The following is a 19,023-nucleotide window of genomic DNA, read 5'->3' as shown; positions in this document are numbered from 1 at the left end:
CTACAACTTTGTTAGGTGGAGGTGATGGGCATCCGAAAGCAACACCCCTACCTCCTTAAATACTGAGCATATATTCAGCAGATGCACAGTGGGACCCCCGGGTGCTGTGGGCCCTTTGCTCTTGCCCGGGTTTGTTGAATGCTGGCGCTTGCCCTGGCTTTCACAATTGCAAGTGAACAGCACTGGCAGGAATACCAATAGGCAACCAATTGTTGTGCCTAAAAGGGTGCAAAACTTCTACAAAGAAACTGGCAAAGTTTCCTTATAGAAAGTATAAAAATACAAAACGGGAATCAGCACATCCAAAATAGTGAAAAAGTAAAGATTTTTTATTCACCAGCACCAACTACGTTTCAGCATGTAGACAGCGCCTACACAGGTCCAGACAAGGAAACGCAATCATAACTGCTTGTAAATGTTTCAGTCACCTTCCATTACATTAAATCCAAGCTTATTGACCAAGTTGCACAATATTACTCTACGAGTCGATACTTCTAGTCTCTCAGATTGTATTGTACAGAAAACTTGTCAACACCTTCAGCCTTCACGTTTACCGTGGGGCTGTGTAGACTCTGACCTGTATATATGATGTCTTGCACTGTTTTATGTTTTTATTTCCCAAGTCGGCTGAGGATGCTGTGGCAATGTCCATTTCCTGGACAAAGGAACAAGAGTCTTCAGGGTGACAGCTACAGTAGAGGTATGGAGGATTTGTAAGGGCTCTACTTTACATGATGATCATGTTGATCAAGTGGGTGGAATTACTCCACAGATGGCACCAAAGCGTTTGCACAATACTTTGAAATGATTGTTCCTCTCTGTATTGGTGCTTCTCCTTTTCCTGCAGGCATAGGCCTCAATGTTCCCCTCTGTATTGGTGCGTCTCCTTTTCCTGCAGGCATAGGCCTCATTGTTCCCCTCTGTATTGGTGCGTCTCCTTTTCCTGCAGGCATAGGCCTCATTGTTCCCCTCTGTATTGGTGCGTCTCATTTTCCTACAGGCATAGGCCTCATTGTTCCCCTATGTATAGGTGCTTCTCCTTTTGCCACAGGCATTGGCCTCAGTGTTCCCCTCTGCATTAGTGGTTGTCAGTATTCCGGGTTTTCTAAGTCACCTTGTGAATGATTTTGCCCTGTGTTAAGATGGAGTTTGCTGTTTTTGTCTGCCCTACTTCCTGTTCGTTTGTTTAAAACCCAGGTCAGGTGCCAGCCTCTTTGCTGGAGTATTCTGATTCTGTTCTCCTTCAGCTCAGCTGCTGGTTCTGAGTGTGTCTCTACCTCTGGCTCTGGACATTCCCTGCATATGTAAGCTACACTCTCTATGTTATCATTAGTCTGCTGACTTGGAACTTAACCCTTGGTTCATTCCTCCTGGTAAGAACTGTGTTTTTGGAACTTTGTTTATGGGCTTGTTTCTGGACTGTGAGTTGCTACGTAATCCTTCATTTACTCCCCCCGGTGGGAGCTGTTGGAGACAACACCAGTAAAATACTTATGTGAACCTGTTTCTGAACTTACCTGTGTTTATGCCAAATCTGGGATCAACTTGTGAACTAGTTTCTGGACTTACCTGTGTTCACGCCACACCTGGGATGAACTTGTGGACTTGTTCTGGACTTCCCTGTGTTTACTTCATACCTGGATTTGACTCTTTCTGCACCGACAGTGTTTGGATCTGCACCACGTCACCTGTCACACTCACCTTGCTGAGGACTCTGCCTTAAGAACGCTGCCGATTTACTGTATATATTTCAAGGACTTGTTTCATTCCAGGACACTGTGGGTTATCAGTATATTGTTTTGGGTGTTATTGCTGTTGTACAAATACACTATTTGCACTAAAGAAACCCGTCTCTGTCTGTTCATTGCCTGTTCATTGCCCCATGCTATCAGAATCCTTGAGTTCCTACAATAGTATTACAGTGGTTCTCCATCTGCAGGCATAGACCTCAATGTTCTCATCTGCAGTAGCACTTCTCCCTCTTCAGCAGGCATAGTCCTCATTGCTCCTCTCTGCATTGATGCTTCTCCTTCTCCCACATGCATAGACCTCAGTGTGGGCTTGTGGACTAGGAAATCTATGCCGAGACATATTTGCAGGTCTGTATTATGTGGCTACTGGATGGAAACCCTACAAACTGCCTTCTACCTATGGCATCCACGGCTCCTGTTTTGGTGAGCTGATTTGCCATGATGTTGTGTGTGCGACACGACAGGCCGACTAAGGTTCTATGGGCTCCTATCTCATCTAGCGGCAACAAAATACTGACCTGGCTACTGAATCTGGCTTCTGCAAATCGATTCTCTCATCTCTACTATTAGACAATCCTTTATCAATGGGCCTAAGTTTTTGCTTTTCTTTTTTTCCTGCTGCTCCCGTTGAGTATTTTTCATGTTGTGTTTTTTTTTTTTTTTTTAAATCCACCAAAAGTTTCCAAAGATATGGACTTTTTTTTTTTTTTTTTTTTTTTAATTAGTCCTATTTATTTATTTCCTTTACTAACAGGGCTTGGCTAAAAGGGTAATAATGCAGAATAGCCTAAAAACACGCCCCTGAGGATCCTGCTAGCCACGCCCCCTATAGGATTAGCACTAAATAAAAAAGCCCATATTTCTTGAACGGCATGAACTATTGACAGAAAAGGAATATTCAGGCAATCAACGGTTATAAAATATGACCAAATGTGGGCCATTTTTTACTTGGTTACTGGCTCACTTTAACTCCTTTATGACATGTGACGTAAACTTACATCATATGCCAGCTCCCTGACTTTTATGCAGGCTCACACATCGGACATACAAGACATCTTTCCTCGCACATGGCAGCAGATTGAATCAGTCATCATGTGCCTCTAACAGCCACGGGTGGAGTGGAGCTCTGCCTACGGCTGTTAACCTGTTAAATCCTGCTGTCAATCTCTGACAGCGGCATTTCAGACATACCAGCTGGGCGAGCATTGCTCCATGCTCCCATCGGCGCCCCTGTGATGTGAATAAGGGGCGCTGATGGGTTTTCTTGACAGCTGAGGGTCTGCTGAAAACCCATGTGCCTGTCATTACGGTCCTCTTGGGAAAGCTGGCTCGTGGCCGAAAATCATAGGAGATTGTGATGATTCACTGCTATATATTAAAAGTGATCGTATTATCGCAGCTTCAAGTCTGTAAAATTTCAGCAACAAGTGAAAAAAAATAAAAATATATATATAAAAAAACAAACAAACCCACAAATGTTTACATTACCTCTCTCTTGCCACATTCAAAATAAAAAGACATCTATTTGGTATCGCTGCGTTCGTAAAAGTCCGATCTATTAAAGTATGAAATAAATTAATCCGATCGGTAAATGGCGTAATTAAAAAAAGTCAAAACGCCAGAATTAAATTTTTATTGTCTGCTGCAATATTTCAATAAAATATGATAAGAGATCAAAACATAATTTCTGCCCCAAAATGGTATCGGTAAAAACTTCATTTCAGGGCGCAAACAAAAAAACATCATATAAATTTACGAATTTTATTTCACCACTTAAGTGAAAAAACAAAACCAAACCTGTACATGTTTGGTATCTGCGTACTCGTACTGACCTGGGAAATAATACTACCCAGTCAGACTTTACCGTATAGTGAATATTGTAAATAAAAAAGTAAAAAAAATAAATTGTAGTTTTACACTTTTTTTTTTTTTTTTTTGCAATTTCAACGCACTTTGATTTTTTTTTTTTTCCCCGGATTCCAGTACACTATATGGTAAAATCAATGGTGTCATTCAAAAGTACAAGTCATCCTGCAAAAAAAACAAAAAACTTTGGCCGCCAATCATAGATCGTTTTGTATAACTCATTAGCAGATAATCTGTGTAATGTAACACACAAAGAAACAATATATAGCAATTAGGATCAGACATATTGGGGCAGGCATGCTGCAGCGAGAGGTGCTGAGTAATTTGGAGGTTTTCCCAAGAGGCTTTGCAGGATACTGGTTCTCCAAGTTCTCAGTCACTTCCCTATGCAGCGAGAGTGTGTGAATGTCTCAGTGCAGGACGGTCCTGGAACGTCTTGGGTTCCTGCCCTGTGACCTCCGCAGGTAAAGTGACATCTAGAGGTAGAAGAGACTGCTGGAGTTGAGGTGCACTTCATAGAGATCATGTTATGTGCAATGTGATTCATTTCCTGGCTCCTCCGCTGCTTGCGGTGTAACCGGAGACTTCTCGGACAAGAGTCGTAATTGTGCACGTACCAGGTTTGCATGTGCGCGGAGGAAAAGGTGCAATCACTTCTATAACCCTTCATGTTCATTCTTGGCAAAGACATCATTCAAATCCTGGTTTGTTTGTTTTTGTCTTAAAGAGGAATTGCATTTTTAAATATTTGTGAAGGCAAGACTTCCGCCACTGATGGCAAAAACAAAAGGGTGAATGTGTTTTGCATTACACCTGATTCCATACAGAGCGGAATTGCTTTCTATGCACCCCGTGAATGTCAGTCATCCATTTGGCACATGTGGTCATTGACATCTGGCGTAGTCCTCCGTGGCAGTCGATACCAGGGTAGTCTTTACTTCTGTGCATGGTATCTTCGCAATATTATGTCTCAAAGGCATAATAAATGCTAGAGGTTCCCTAAGGCAAGAGTCAGACGTCAGTATAAATCGGACGTAGATTGGAACGCAATAATCGGACTGGCCGGTGGCTCTCCCGACCCATGCGTGCATAGAAATAAATGAAGCTGACACCTGGGTCGGCAGAGCCGCCAGCCAGTCCGACCATTGCGTTCCGATGTGTATGACCGTCTGACTCTGCCCTAACAGTCATGCATCTGCATAATCATCATATGGTCAGGTCAGATTTTCATCCTCTGGAATTAAAGAAGGAGCTTTCCATTCAATGACCGCAAGCAAAACATCAAAACAAGTTACACAAAAAATGAGATTTAGCGGTTAAAATTGGAATACCCTTTTAATTCAAGCTGTAAAGTCAGCAAATATAGTTTGTTTAAACCTACTGCTAAATGGAAACTGCCAACAAGCAGGATAGCTGTAGCTGACCGTTCTTAAAAGGGTTGTCCAGCACTTTAATATTGATGATGTATTTTTAGGATAGGTCATTAATACCAAATCAGTGGGGGTACAACATCCGGCAGTCCGCCAGTACCAGAGGTAGCTGGATGTGCTTAGTAGTAGACCGAAATCACGCAGCACCATCATCGGTATAGTGGTCACAGCAGCATTCATCTGAATAGGTGCAGATGTGCAGTACCTGGCAGCGGCCACTAAACAGTTGGCGGAGCTGCGCTGTGTAGCGCTACAATTGATCACATCTGGCTGACATCAGAAAAAGCTGATTGGTGGGAGTATATGGTGTCGCACCCCAGCCTCCGTTCTCCTGAATCCAGCGATGTTTTCATTTTGTTTCTGCTCCTCTCCGTTCCTGAGATATGGCCCGTTCTTGCCTGTTTAAATCTATTCTTTTTATCCAAGTGGGCCTGGTCCACAAATATTCTCAGTGCTTGAGGAAACATTCACAGTTGGCTAAAAAAGACTATAAGTTACACACAGGTAAAAGGAGGCCATATCTCAGGAACAGAGAGAAGCAGGAACAAAAGAACATCGCAGGATTAAGAAGAGCAGAGGCATTTACATCAGATAAGAAAATGACAAATTTGTGGTAAGTGACAGTTTCTTGTTAAAAGAGGTAAATACCGGAACTTAGAAGATTACATTCACTAATGTTGGTCATGGCAGGACATGGAACCTCCAGCCAAGCGGCTGAAACCTACAGTCTCACTAGATGATGATTTGGTTTCTCAAGCACCAGCCGCCTCCTCCTCCTCCTCACCTCTCTTTGAGGACATCACCTTCCCTCAAGATAAGGCGCTACAGAATGAAAGAATCAAGTGGAAGAGACCTAAGGTAATTAATGACACTTATCATAAACCAGAACCAAAGACCTTTCATCGCCCGTAACTAAGTTTCAGACTTCTGCCTCATCCCTGAAATTAAAAATCCCAAGCAAAGACAAAGTGGCTGGTCGGCACACCTTCTAGCACTTTGGGCAGATACCCTCTTGGCTCCTAACACTTTTGGTAGACATCCTCCTGGCTTATAACACTTTGGGCAGACACCTTCCTGGCTCCCAGCACTTTGGGTAGAAACCCTCCTGGCTCCCAGCGCTTGGGTAGACACCCTCCTGGCTCCCAGCAATTTGGGCAGACACCCTCCTGGCTTCCAGCACTTTGTGTAGACACCCTACTGGCTCCCAGCGCTTTGGGTAGACACCCTCCTGGCTCCCCACAGATATGTCCTTGTCCTAATTTTATTAAAAACAATCTCACCACTTTACTCTGTCTTCTCCTTGTAGGAAATATGTGAATGTCCCCGATTTATCGTAGATGGAGCTACCAGGATGGATGTGTGTCAGGGTAACCTGAGTAAGTATGTACCAGGCCTGTCTCAAGACTCATGCTAATGGATATTTCAGGATCCTCGGGTAGACGGTAATACTGGCTTAGTTTGACACTCAAGACCTAACCCATGATTTTGGCTCCTTGATTACTATGTATTATGTTATGTATATATGTATATTATGTATTATGTATTATGTATTACTCAATACATACATAACTACTTTAAACAATTTGTGGAGTGTGCAAAGGAGTAAAAATGAAATTAAAGATATTGACCATGTGCTGTGGAGCTAGTGCTGGTGCTCAAAACAGCCTCCAAAAAATAGACCCTAGTGGTAAGACTTTGCCTCCAAAGTCAACTCCAAATGGCGTTGCGTTTGATTCAACCATTTTGTGTGAGATCCTGGACTCATCAGTACATTCTCTTCTAAGGTGATAAAGTCCGACCTTTCTAACCTATGGTATATGCTTTGGAGACTTTTTACTCATAATTTCAAAGATGCTTGGTATAGCGGGCATTCCTACTTTTCTTACGCCCACATTCAGATTGTTGGAAGATGTTGACTTTAGTTTTACATACACACTGCATAGTGACAGCTCTTAGTGCCATTGTCTTCTGGAGAACCAGTTAAAAGAACGACCATAGCTTTGGTTGGAAAACACTGGTAGATTAACAGCCCTGAGTTGTGTCTTACTGTGCCCAATATACACGTGCAATTCACTCTTGATGGCCTGAATGCCAAACTGAATTGAGTTGCCTGGGAAAGGGAGCTTGTGATGTGAGATCATCAGGGACATCTCCATTTTGCAGGTAACTGTTGGTTCCTCTCGGCTGTGGCTTGTCTTTCTCTGTACCCTCAGCTGCTGGAACAAGTAGTCCCCATTGATCAAGATTTTGGGAATGGCTACAATGGCAAATTTAGATTCCAGGTAAACGCCATTCATACCAAATTACTGGACACCAATTGGAACAGCTATGTAATACTTATCATATCTCTTTTCTAGTTTTGGCAATATGGACGTTGGGTAGAGATTGTGGTCGATGACCTTCTGCCTACAGTCCCTGTCCAGAATAATGGGAAAACTCAATATGATTTACTTTTTGTGCACTCTAAGGACAAGGATGAGTTCTGGAGCTCCCTTCTAGAAAAAGCCTATGCAAAGTTAGTGTCACATGGAACCAGTGGTAGACAATCTGAATTTACAGTGGTTTGAGATCATCCCTTAATGGTTCTTGTTACAGACTGAAAGGAGGTTACTCCACTCTCCAGATGGGATTTGCAGGAGAAGCACTGGAAGACATGACCGGTGGTGTGGTACAAAGCTGTGATACTAGTGGGCCAACTTCAGACTTATGGAGTCACCTCCATAATATGCTTCAGAGAGGAGCTCTTATCTGCTGTGGGAACACTCAGGTGAGCGTTTCCATCGTTCTTCCTAGACATGCACCACCTCCAAAAAAAACATTTCACTTGTAGAAAAGCAGCATCAGGTGCACAGGGCTGTGCTTCAAGGGTTATTCCCAACCTGGAAAGTCATCACCTATCCACAGGGTAGTTCCAGTCAATGGAGCCCATTCTCAGAATTGGTAGAGATCTCAGCAGTCTGACCCAACAAATACAAAGAACGTGGCTCTGAAATTCCCCGAAGGCTGTGATTGTGCTCCACCTTTCCATTATTTCTCTATGAGACTGCTGGACATAGCCAAGTTGGCTTTCTCCAGCAGTTCTATAGAGAATGAATGGAGCAATGGTGACCGCTCTAGTCAAACAGGACATTTCATAGCCCATTTATTTGGATCCTTGGGAGTCCCAGTGTTTGAACCTCCACTGATTATCACCCATCCCCAAGTGTGGGTCATGATGTGTACAGGACTTATTATTGACACCTCCATTTACAATGTAAGTACCCAAATAATACAGTCACATAGCTCCCAAATAATAATGCCCAACCATTACCCAAATTAACACTGCCCATTGGTAGTACTAAAAGGTGAAAGACCCCATACAACCACACAGGGTGCACAGCCTTATTGGACTTCACCCACTATCGAAAGATCCTGAGGAAATCCAGTATAAATCCTTGTGCCATGCCACGATCTGTCAGGTCCTGCTCATAGCACAGTGTAATAAAAACTCAAAAGTTCTTCTGCATTTGTGTGATCTTTACAAATTTCTTTATAATACATTTTTCCTTTTTGTCCTGTAGGGAGAGATTGAAACATCGAATCTGATGGGGATTCTCAGCTACCACATGTACTCAGTGACCGGGACCAAAGAAGTAAGTGTATGGGAGAGTCATATTGGACATAACACGGCGTATAAACTCTGCCCGAAGTGAATAAGAGCCGAGCTGCAGTACCTGAGAACGGCCACTACATGGTGTGTGGCACTGTAATGTTCTGGCTCCTTATACTGATTACATTCGGCTGCCGGCAAAACTACTTATAGCTGATTGGCGAGGGTGCCAGGTGATTTATATTGATGGGCCATCAGTTCCTTAATAGTGGCCATTTTTTTTAACAGTGGCAATTAGACTGAATGGCAATGGAGAGGTACATGGCAAAAGGTACATGTTGGAAAATCCTTTGATGCCTAGCTCTGATGTAATGTGAATTGACCATAAACTTGTCTAAGATAATAATGTGGCCACAAATAAGTGATCTTTGCAGAAGAGGAAGCGTCAGCCTCTCACAAGGCTCCATGACCAGAGCAAAAACTGCAAGATTTTCAAATTTAATATTCAAATTTAAAACAAAATTGTCCCAAAATATTTTTTTTTTTCAAATGTTTTATAATTTAAAAGTTGAGTAAAAAGTGGGTTGTCTAATTTTCTATTTTCAGGAGCGTACCGCTCTTCTGCCTCCTGTCTTCCTCCTTGCTGGAGAGCGGTGCGCTCCTAAATATTGACAGTTCACTCTGCCAAAGGTAGGAGGGGGTGCAAGAGTAGTGAGTCTGGCCGGATCAAGCAATCCAGCCACCTTCAGAAGAGCACCTTGCAAGCACGCACCCCTTGTCTAAGAAACCATCCACCATCAATAGACTGCAGAGGAGGCCGGTAACTGAGGCAATGATCAGTAGACAATAGACTTAAATATTTTTCCTTTCTTGATTTTTAAGAAGAGTTTTTACAAGCAATTTGCAAGTTTTAGCCATTTAATAAGTTGAGGTGACCCCTTTAAACAATAGGTGTTTTCCTGATTAGCCAGCAGGGTAGGAGAAAGAAGTTGTTCATCCACCTTCGTACATGTCATCCCCACCCAGTGATGAGCCGATATCGTCCCTTTCTTTTCAGCAGCTCTTGGCTCAGCGTTTTTCCAGAAACGATCCGGCCACGTTCCTCCTGTGTGTGACTACCTATTAGATCATCAGTGACGGATCATCGCTCCTAGTTCTGCTAATTATAGGCAATTTGATGAATTGAATGGAACAAAAACAATTAGAATCAAATACAACAAATGTGTGAACCTCATCAGGTCTCGGGAACAATGGATGACAACGTCTGAGTCACAATTTGCCGTATTGCCCGGTCCATGCTAGAAATACTATTTCTGCTTTTTGCCTTGCAGCTGTATTATAGCGAGCGACGGTTTGCCTGTCCGGTGCACATTGTTTGGCGGTGATATGACGACTCTGTCATTCTAGAATCGTCTCTCTGTAAAGTTTTAACCCTGTTTAGACACCTATCTCTTCCCGCAGGTTCAGACATTACATGGCTCCGTGTCTCTGCTGAGAGTCCGTAACCCCTGGGGGCACACAGAGTGGATCGGGCCCTGGAGAGACGGGTAGGAGGATTTATTTCTGGTTCAGGTAATAATGAGCTGTCACATACCGATAGATGAAATCTTCATGTACAATATATTTCTGTTTCCTCAGGGGACCTGAATGGCAGAGTGTAAAAGACCCCGAGGAGTCAGAAAATGTGATATTAGAGGATGGAGAATTCTGGTAAAAAAATGAAAAAAAAATTGTAAGAGTGAAAAACAAAAAGAAAAAACAGTGTAAGATGTGAATCTGACTCTTTACATGCAACGGAGAGATGTTTAGCACTTCTTAAAGATCTGATGGTCATTTCCATGAAGATGCTCCAGAAATATTGCTTACGCCTTCTGGATCTTCTCACGGAGAACCAGCACTTTCCAAGATTATTCTCATTAGTGAGACATATGTGTTAGAGCTCAAGCAAATGTCCATTTTTTATGAACGAGTGCTATCCATGATTTTCACAGATGGCACTTATACCTCTGATACTCTATGGGGCCGGAACATATGTGGCTTGTTTACAGCTGGTTGCCTTGGAGTCCGACCATCGTTGCTGGATAACAGAATATGCTCAGTGCTTACAAGCTTTTTTTCTATTGAGCTTGTAAGCACTGTTTTCAAGTGGTCTGGATCGTTGGAGAGTGTGGTAACCTCCTAATCCCAGCCAGTTTACAAGCTAGTCAGCAGCCGTGGTCAGTCAAAGTGACCTTCACTTATAAGGCTGTGGGTAAACAGATGGTAAATGGTGGTAACAAACAGTCTGTTCCTCACACACTCATCTTTTTCACCGCTGTGCTCTCACACAGTATCTGTAATAGTTATTTAGTGTTTTATGGCTTTCTCTCCTTATCTCTATGGCTAAGCTGTGAGCTGTGACGTCTTTTCACTTTCCAGATTCGCCATAAAACTGGCCACTACATTTCCTGCTTTTATACAGGCTATGATTGTCACTCCTGCTGTTCTATGTGATCTAATGGCTGAAAGGCATTATGGAGAAGCCCGCTCTGATGTGCCCGTGGTTATGTGAATCTTCTCTGCTTGATGCAATCTTTTGCATTGTGCAAAATGATGGCTAATATTTTAGGCGACTCGAACAAAGCGCAAATTGGGTACAGCAAATTGCTAAAAATTCTGCACAAATTTTATTAGAGGATAGGTGATAGGCTCCTGATCAAGGGGTCCCAATAGCGGGAGGTAACAAAAAATGGGTGAAAAGATGCATGTCATTGGGTATGGCAGACAATATGATCAGTGATAGCAAAAATTCCCCATTAAGTGTCACCTGCTTAACCCAGCAGGAAGTACGGCGGCGTCTAAAAATCACTAAAATTGACAAATCTCCGGGCCCGGATGGGATACACCCCTGTTGTGAATTCCGTTCTGGAGCTCCCTCCTGTGGTTGCTAATGGTATTTTTGTGAGTTCTGCCCTTGGGCTCCCTCTGGTGGTTTCGAGTGGAACTGCTGCTTCTTTGGGTAGCTGTGGCAGCTGCCTTCACTAATCGCCTTGCCTGGGTTTGTTATTTAAACCTGCTCTGGGCTTTAGTTCATGCCAGCTGTCAATGTCCTTGGCTTGGATTTGGTTCTCTCCTTGGATTTCTCATATGGCCTGTCCTTGTCAGCAAAAGATAAGTTCTGCTAGTCCTTGTTTGTCCATTTGCTTGGACTCTATTGCTTTTCAAATATGTCTCTTTTTGTCCAGCTTGTCACTATGTCATATTCAGGCTAGCTGGAAGCTCTGGGAAAGCAGATTTGCCCCTCCTGTTGTGAATTTGGATTCTGGGCTCCCCCGGTGGCCGCTTGTGGAATTGGACTTGTCATCCTCTTTCCTGTTTCACCTGGTTCCATCAGTAGTGGGTGTCGCTATTTAAGCTCATTTCTCTGGTGGTTTCTTGCCGGTCAACAATGTTATCTGATGCCTCTCAGTGCTTGTTCCTGCTTCTAGACAGCTACTAGATAAGTTGGACTTTTGTCCATGTTTTGTTTTGCCTATTTGTTCCAGTTCACAGCTGAAGTTTTGTTACTGTGTCTGGAAAGCTCTCGTTGATCAGGGATTGCTACTCTGGCGTTATGAGTTAATGCCAGAGTTTAAGGTAATCTCTGGATGGTGTTTTGTTAGTGTTTTTCTGCTGACCATGAAAGTATACTATCTGTCTTCTGCTATCTAGTAAGCGGACCTCAAATTTGCTAAGACTATTTTCCTGCTGCGTTTGTTGTTTCATCTGAACTCACCGTCATTATATGTGGGGGGCTACTGTCTTCTTTGGAATATTTCTCTAGAGGTGAGCCAGGTCTTATATTTCCCTTTGCTAGCTATTTAGGTCTTAGGCCAGAGCTGGGCATCTACCGATAAATAGGAAATGCTACCTGGCTATTTCTAGTTGCGCGGCAGGCTTAGTTCATGGTCAGTATAGTTCCATCTTCCGAGAGCTTGTCCCTCTATAGGCTTGCTATGATCTCTGCCTGCAGAGATCATGACAGTTTGACCGGCCCATAAAGTGTTAAAGACCCAGGTTGAGAAAGGAGAGTTATAAGAAGTCTGCTGGAATTTTTTTTTTTTTTTTTTTTTTTCCTCCAGTCTGCCTTGCTGCAGTCTTTTTTCTCTCTCTCCTCCTAATCTCTGTATGCTCTGTGTGCACCTGACAATAATGGATCTCCAGAGTGTAACTGCGGGTTTGAATAATCTCATCACGAAAGTACAAAATTTACAAGATTTTGTGGTACATGCTCCGGTATCTGAGCCGAGAATTCCTTTGCCGGAGTTCTTCACAGGGAATAGAGCTAGCTTCCAGAATTTCCGAAATAATTGTAAGCTTTATTTGTCCCTGAAGTCTCGTTCAGCTGGAGACCCTGCTCAGCAGGTTAGGATTGTGATTTCCTTGCTCAGGGGTGACCCTCAAGATTGGGCCTTCTCATTGCCAGCAGGGGATCCTGCGTTACGCGATGTGGATGCGTTTTTTCTGGCCTTGGGCTTGCTTTATGAGGAACCTCATTTGGAACTTCAGGCAGAAAAAACTTTGATGGCACTATCTCAGGGGCAAGACGAAGCTGAAGTTTTCTGCCAAAAATTCCGTAAATGGTCTGTGCTTACTCAGTGGAATGAGTGCGCCTTGGCGGCAACTTTCAGAGAAGGTCTCTCTGATGCCGTTAAGGATGTTATGGTGGGGTTCCCTTTGCCTGCAGGTCTGAATGAGTCCATGACAATGGCTATTCAGATTGATAGGCGTCTGCGGGAGCGCAAACCGGTGCACCATCTGGCGGTGTCTATGGAAAAGACGCCAGAAAGTATGCAGTGTGATAGAATTCTGTCCAGGAGCGAGCGACAGAATTTTAGACGGAAGAATGGATTGTGTTTCTATTGTGGGGATTCTACTCATGTTATATCTGCATGCTCTAGGCGTACAAAGAAGCTTGATAAGTCTGTTTCCATTGGCACCATTCAGTCTAAGTTTATTTTGTCTGTAACCCTGATTTGCTCTTTGTCATCCATTGCCACGGACGCCTATGTTGACTCTGGCGCCGCTCTGAGTCTTATGGATTGGTCCTTTGCCAATCGTTGTGGTTTTGATTTAGAGCCTTTGGAGACTCTTATTCCTCTGAAGGGGATTGACTCCACCCCATTGGCTAATAATAAACCACAATACTGGACACAAGTAACCATGCGTATCAATCCGGATCACCAGGAGATTATTCGTTTCCTGGTGCTGTATAATTTACATGACGATTTGGTACTGGGATTGCCATGGTTGCAGTCTCACAACCCAGTCTTGGACTGGAGAGCAATGTCTGTGTTGAGCTGGGGATGTAAGGGTATTCATGGGGACGTACCTTTGGTTTCTATTTCGTCGTCCATTCCCTCTGAAGTCCCTGAGTTCCTCTCTGATTATCAAGACGTCTTTGACGAACCCAAGCTTGGGTCGTTACCTCCGCACCGTGAGTGCGATTGTGCCATAGATTTGATACCGGGTTGTAAATATCCAAAGGGTCGTTTGTTTAATTTGTCTGTGCCGGAACATGCTGCTATGCGGGAATATATAAAGGAGTCTTTGGAAAAGGGACATATTCGTCCATCTTCTTCTCCCTTGGGAGCTGGGTTTTTCTTTGTCTCAAAAAAAGACGGCTCTTTGAGACCATGTATTGATTATCGGCTTCTGAATAAGATCACTGTTAAGTATCAATACCCATTGCCATTGCTTACTGATTTGTTTGCTCGTATAGAGGGTGCTAAGTGGTTCTCTAAAATTGATCTTCGTGGGGCGTATAATTTGGTGCGGATCAGGCAGGGGGATGAGTGGAAGACCGCATTTAATACGCCCGAGGGCCACTTTGAGTATTTGGTCATGCCTTTTGGTCTTTCTAATGCCCCTTCAGTTTTCCAGTCTTTTATGCATGATGTTTTCCGCGATTTTCTGGATAAATTTATGATAATATATCTGGATGATATTCTGATTTTTTCTGATGACTGGGACTCTCATGTCCAGCAGGTCAGGAGAGTTTTTCAGGTTCTGCGGTCTAATTCTTTATGTGTGAAGGGGTCTAAGTGCGTTTTTGGGGTCCAGAAAATTTCCTTTTTGGGGTATATTTTTTCTCCCTCTTCCATTGAGATGGATCCCGTCAAGGTGCAAGCTATTTGTGACTGGACTCAGCCCTCCTCTCTTAAGGGTCTTCAGAGATTTTTGGGCTTTGCCAACTTTTACCGCCGATTTATTGCTGGTTTTTCGGATGTCGTTAAACCACTGACTGATTTGACCAGACAAGGCGCTGATGTTGCTAATTGGTCCCCTCATGCTGTAGAGGCCTTTCAGGAGCTTAAGCGCCGTTTTGCCTCTGCCCCTGTGTTGCGTCAGCCTGATGTGAATCTGCCTTTTCAGGTTGAGGTTGACGCTTCGGAGATCGGAGCTGGGGCAGTGTTGTCGCAGAAAGGTTCCGACTGCTCCGTCATTAGGCCTTGTGCCTTCTTTTCTCGCAAATTTTCGCCCGCAGAGCGGAATTATGATGTTGGGAATCGGGAGCTTTTGGCCATGAAGTGGGCGTTTGAGGAGTGGCGCCATTGGCTCGAGGGGGCTAGGCATCAGGTGGTGGTATTGACTGACCACAAAAATTTGATTTATCTTGAGACTGCCAGACGCCTGAATCCTAGACAGGCGCGCTGGTCTTTATTTTTTTCTCGCTTTAATTTTGTGGTGTCATACCTACCGGGTTCTAAGAATGTTAAGGCAGATGCCCTTTCTAGGAGTTTTGACCCGGACTCTCCTGGTAATTCTGAACCCACAGGTATCCTTAGGGAGGGAGTAATTTTGTCGGCCGTTTCTCCTGATCTGCGGCGGTCCTTGCAAGAGTTTCAGGCGGATAGACCGGATCGTTGTCCGCCTGATAGACTGTTTGTTCCGGATGATTGGACCAGCAGAGTCATCTCTGAGGTACATTCTTCTGCATTGGCAGGTCATCCCGGAATTTTTGGTACCAGGGATTTGGTGGCAAGATCCTTCTGGTGGCCTTCCCTGTCACGAGATGTGCGAGTCTTTGTGCAGTCATGTGACGTTTGTGCTCGGGCCAAGTCTTGTAGTTCTCGGGCTAGCGGACTGCTGTTGCCCTTGCCTATTCCTAAGAGGCCTTGGACACACATCTCGATGGATTTTATTTCAGATCTGCCTGTTTCCCAGAAGATGTCTGTCATCTGGGTGGTCTGTGACCGTTTCTCTAAAATGGTCCATTTGGTTCCTCTGCCCAAGTTGCCTTCTTCTTCTGAGTTGGTTCCTCTGTTTTTTCAGAATGTTGTCCGATTGCACGGTATTCCTGAGAATATTGTTTCTGACAGAGGTACCCAATTTGTGTCTAGATTTTGGCGGGCATTCTGTGCTAGGATGGGCATAGATTTGTCTTTTTCATCTGCTTTTCACCCTCAGACTAATGGCCAGACCGAGCGGACTAATCAGACCCTTGAGACATATCTGAGGTGTTTTGTCTCTGCTGACCAGGATGATTGGGTTGCTTTTTTGCCATTGGCAGAGTTCGCCCTCAATAATCGGGCCAGTTCTTCCACCTTGGTGTCCCCGTTTTTCTGTAATTCGGGGTTTCACCCTCGATTTTCCTCCGGTCAGGTGGAATCCTCGGATTGTCCTGGAGTGGATGCGGTGGTGGAGAAATTGCATCACATCTGGGGGCAGGTTATGGACAATTTGAAGTTGTCCCAGGAGAAGACTCAGCGTTTTGCCAACCGTCGTCGTCGTGTTGGTTCTCGGCTTTGTGTTGGAGATTTGGTGTGGTTGTCTTCTCGTTTTGTCCCTATGAGGGTCTCTTCTCCTAAGTTTAAACCTCGGTTCATCGGCCCTTATAGAATATTGGAGATTCTTAATCCTGTTTCTTTCCGTTTGGACCTCCCTGCGTCCTTTTCCATTCATAACGTTTTTCATCGGTCGTTATTGCGCAGGTATGAGGTACCTGTTGTACCTTCAGTTGAGCCTCCTGCTCCGGTGTTGGTTGAGGGTGAGTTGGAGTACGTTGTGGAGAAAATTTTGGACTCTCGTGTTTCCAGACGGAAACTCCAGTATCTGGTCAACTGGAAGGGTTACGGCCAGGAGGATAATTCTTGGGTCAATGCATCTGATGTTCATGCTTCTGATCTTGTTCGTGCCTTCCATAGGGCTCATCCTGGTCGCCCTGGTGGATCTGGTGAGGGTTCGGTGCCCCCTCCTTGAGGGGGGGGTACTGTTGTGAATTTGGATTCTGGGCTCCCCCGGTGGCCGCTTGTGGAATTGGACTTGTCATCCTCTTTCCTGTTTCACCTGGTTCCATCAGTAGTGGGTGTCGCTATTTAAGCTCATTTCTCTGGTGGTTTCTTGCCGGTCAACAATGTTATCTGATGCCTCTCAGTGCTTGTTCCTGCTTCTAGACAGCTACTAGATAAGTTGGACTTTTGTCCATGTTTTGTTTTGCCTATTTGTTCCAGTTCACAGCTGAAGTTTTGTTACTGTGTCTGGAAAGCTCTCGTTGATCAGGGATTGCTACTCTGGCGTTATGAGTTAATGCCAGAGTTTAAGGTAATCTCTGGATGGTGTTTTGTTAGTGTTTTTCTGCTGACCATGAAAGTATACTATCTGTCTTCTGCTATCTAGTAAGCGGACCTCAAATTTGCTAAGACTATTTTCCTGCTGCGTTTGTTGTTTCATCTGAACTCACCGTCATTATATGTGGGGGGCTACTGTCTTCTTTGGAATATTTCTCTAGAGGTGAGCCAGGTCTTATATTTCCCTTTGCTAGCTATTTAGGTCTTAGGCCAGAGCTGGGCATCTAGCGATAAATAGGAAATGCTACCTGGCTATTTCTAGTTGCGCGGCAGGCTTAGTTCATGGTCAGTATAGTTCCATCTTCCGAGAGCTTGTCCCTCTATAGGCTTGCTATGATCTCTGCCTGCAGAGATCATGACACCCTCCACACCGTGAGTCGGTATGGAGTTCATTTTTGTAAACTCTGCGTGGATTTTGTAGTTTTTAATACTGACCACACAGTATCCTTTTCTCTCTGTCTATCAAGTTTAGTATTGGCCTCCTTTGCTGAAATCTGATTTCATTTCTGTGTACGTCATTTCCCTCTTCACTCACAGCCAATATTTGTGGGGGGCTATCTTTCCTTTTGGGGTTTTCTCTGAGGCAAGATAGCTTTCTATTTCCTTCTTTAGGGGTACTTAGTTTTTAGGCTGTGAAGAGGTGTCTAGGGAGAGTTAGGAACATCCCACGGCTATTACTAGTGTTGTTGTTAGGATTAGGGACTGCGGTCAGTAGAGATACCACCTTCTCAGAGCTCGTCCCATGTTGCGTTTTAGCCACCAGGTCATATCAGTGTGGCCTCTTAACCACCAGGTCATAACAGTACAGCTGGCCCACAATGTGTTAAATGCATCTCAAAAGAGGGAAAAGAAAGTTCTGAGACATTTTTTTTTTCCTTTGCAGCTTGTTTTGTCTTTTTTTTTCCCCTTAATCTCTGGGTGGTTCAGGATTTTGGTGCTGATATGGAGGTTCAGGGTCTGTCCTTGCGCGTGGATCAACTCGCTGCAAGGGTACAGAGTATCCAAGATTATGTTGTCCAGACTCCGGTATTAGAGCCTAGAATTCCTATTCCTGATTTGTTTTCTGGGGATAGATCTAAATTTTTGAATTTTAAAAATAATTGCAGATTGTTTTTTGCTCTGAGACCCCGTTCCTCTGGTGACCCCATTCAGCAGGTGAAGATTGTTATTTCTTTGCTGCGTGGCGACCCGCAGGACTGGGCATTCTCCCTTGAGCCAGGAAATCCTGCATTGCTTAATATTGACGCATTTTTTCAAGCGCTCGGATTGCTGTATGACGAGCCTAATTCTGTGGATCAGGCAGAAAAAACTTTGCTGGCTCTGTGTCAGGGTCAGGAAGCAACAGAAGTATACTGCCAGAAATTTAGAAAGTGGTCTGTGCTCACAAAATGGAATGAGTATTCCCTGGCAGCGATTTTTAGAAAGGGTCTTTCTGAAGCCCTTAAAGATGTTATGGTGGGGTTTCCTACGCCTGCTGGTCTGAATGAGTCAATGTCTTTGGCCATTCAGATTGATCGGCGCTTGCGCGAGCGCAAGGTGGTGCGCCATATGGCAGTGTCCTCTGAGCAGAGTCCTGAGCCTATGCAATGTGATAGGATTTTGACTAGAGCAGAAAGGCAGAAATTCAGACGTCAGAATGGCCTGTGTTTTTACTGTGGTGATTCTGCTCATGCTATTTCTGATTGCCCTAAGCATACTAAGGGCTGTCCCACACGTCCAGATAATTCCGGTACCGGAATAAATCGGTACCGGAGTTATCCGTGTCCGTGTGCCTGGGAACTCACGTAGGCCATACGAGC

At 44.2% G+C, this 19,023-nt stretch overlaps 1 protein-coding gene across 8 annotated transcripts in view; it reads left to right on the top strand.

Annotated features, from left to right (window-relative positions):
- The window catches only part of LOC143805988 (calpain-9-like), a 92,945-nt gene that overhangs the window by 35,330 nt on the left and 38,592 nt on the right, over positions 1 to 19,023 (top strand). For 2 of the 8 annotated variants that reach the window (XM_077285790.1, XM_077285792.1), the window contains exons 1-9: positions 3,925 to 4,081; positions 5,738 to 5,905; positions 6,354 to 6,423; positions 7,211 to 7,329; positions 7,405 to 7,562; positions 7,643 to 7,814; positions 8,608 to 8,679; positions 10,098 to 10,183; positions 10,275 to 10,346. In XM_077285790.1, the coding sequence (XP_077141905.1) occupies positions 5,741 to 5,905; positions 6,354 to 6,423; positions 7,211 to 7,329; positions 7,405 to 7,562; positions 7,643 to 7,814; positions 8,608 to 8,679; positions 10,098 to 10,183; positions 10,275 to 10,346 (914 nt within the window). In that variant the 5' untranslated portion in view covers positions 3,925 to 4,081; positions 5,738 to 5,740. Of the gene's footprint in view, positions 1 to 656; positions 701 to 3,917; positions 4,082 to 5,737; positions 5,906 to 6,353; positions 6,424 to 7,210; positions 7,330 to 7,404; positions 7,563 to 7,642; positions 7,815 to 8,607; positions 8,680 to 10,097; positions 10,184 to 10,274; positions 10,347 to 19,023 lie in introns of those variants that run through there. The other 6 variants (XR_013221366.1, XM_077285791.1, XR_013221367.1 and 3 more) reach the window with 5 other exon arrangements.

The sequence above is a fragment of the Ranitomeya variabilis genome, chromosome 2 (genome assembly GCF_051348905.1).
Source record: "Ranitomeya variabilis isolate aRanVar5 chromosome 2, aRanVar5.hap1, whole genome shotgun sequence".
NCBI classification, from domain to species: domain Eukaryota; kingdom Metazoa; phylum Chordata; class Amphibia; order Anura; family Dendrobatidae; genus Ranitomeya; species Ranitomeya variabilis.
This window is presented reverse-complemented; position numbering and strand designations above follow the sequence as displayed.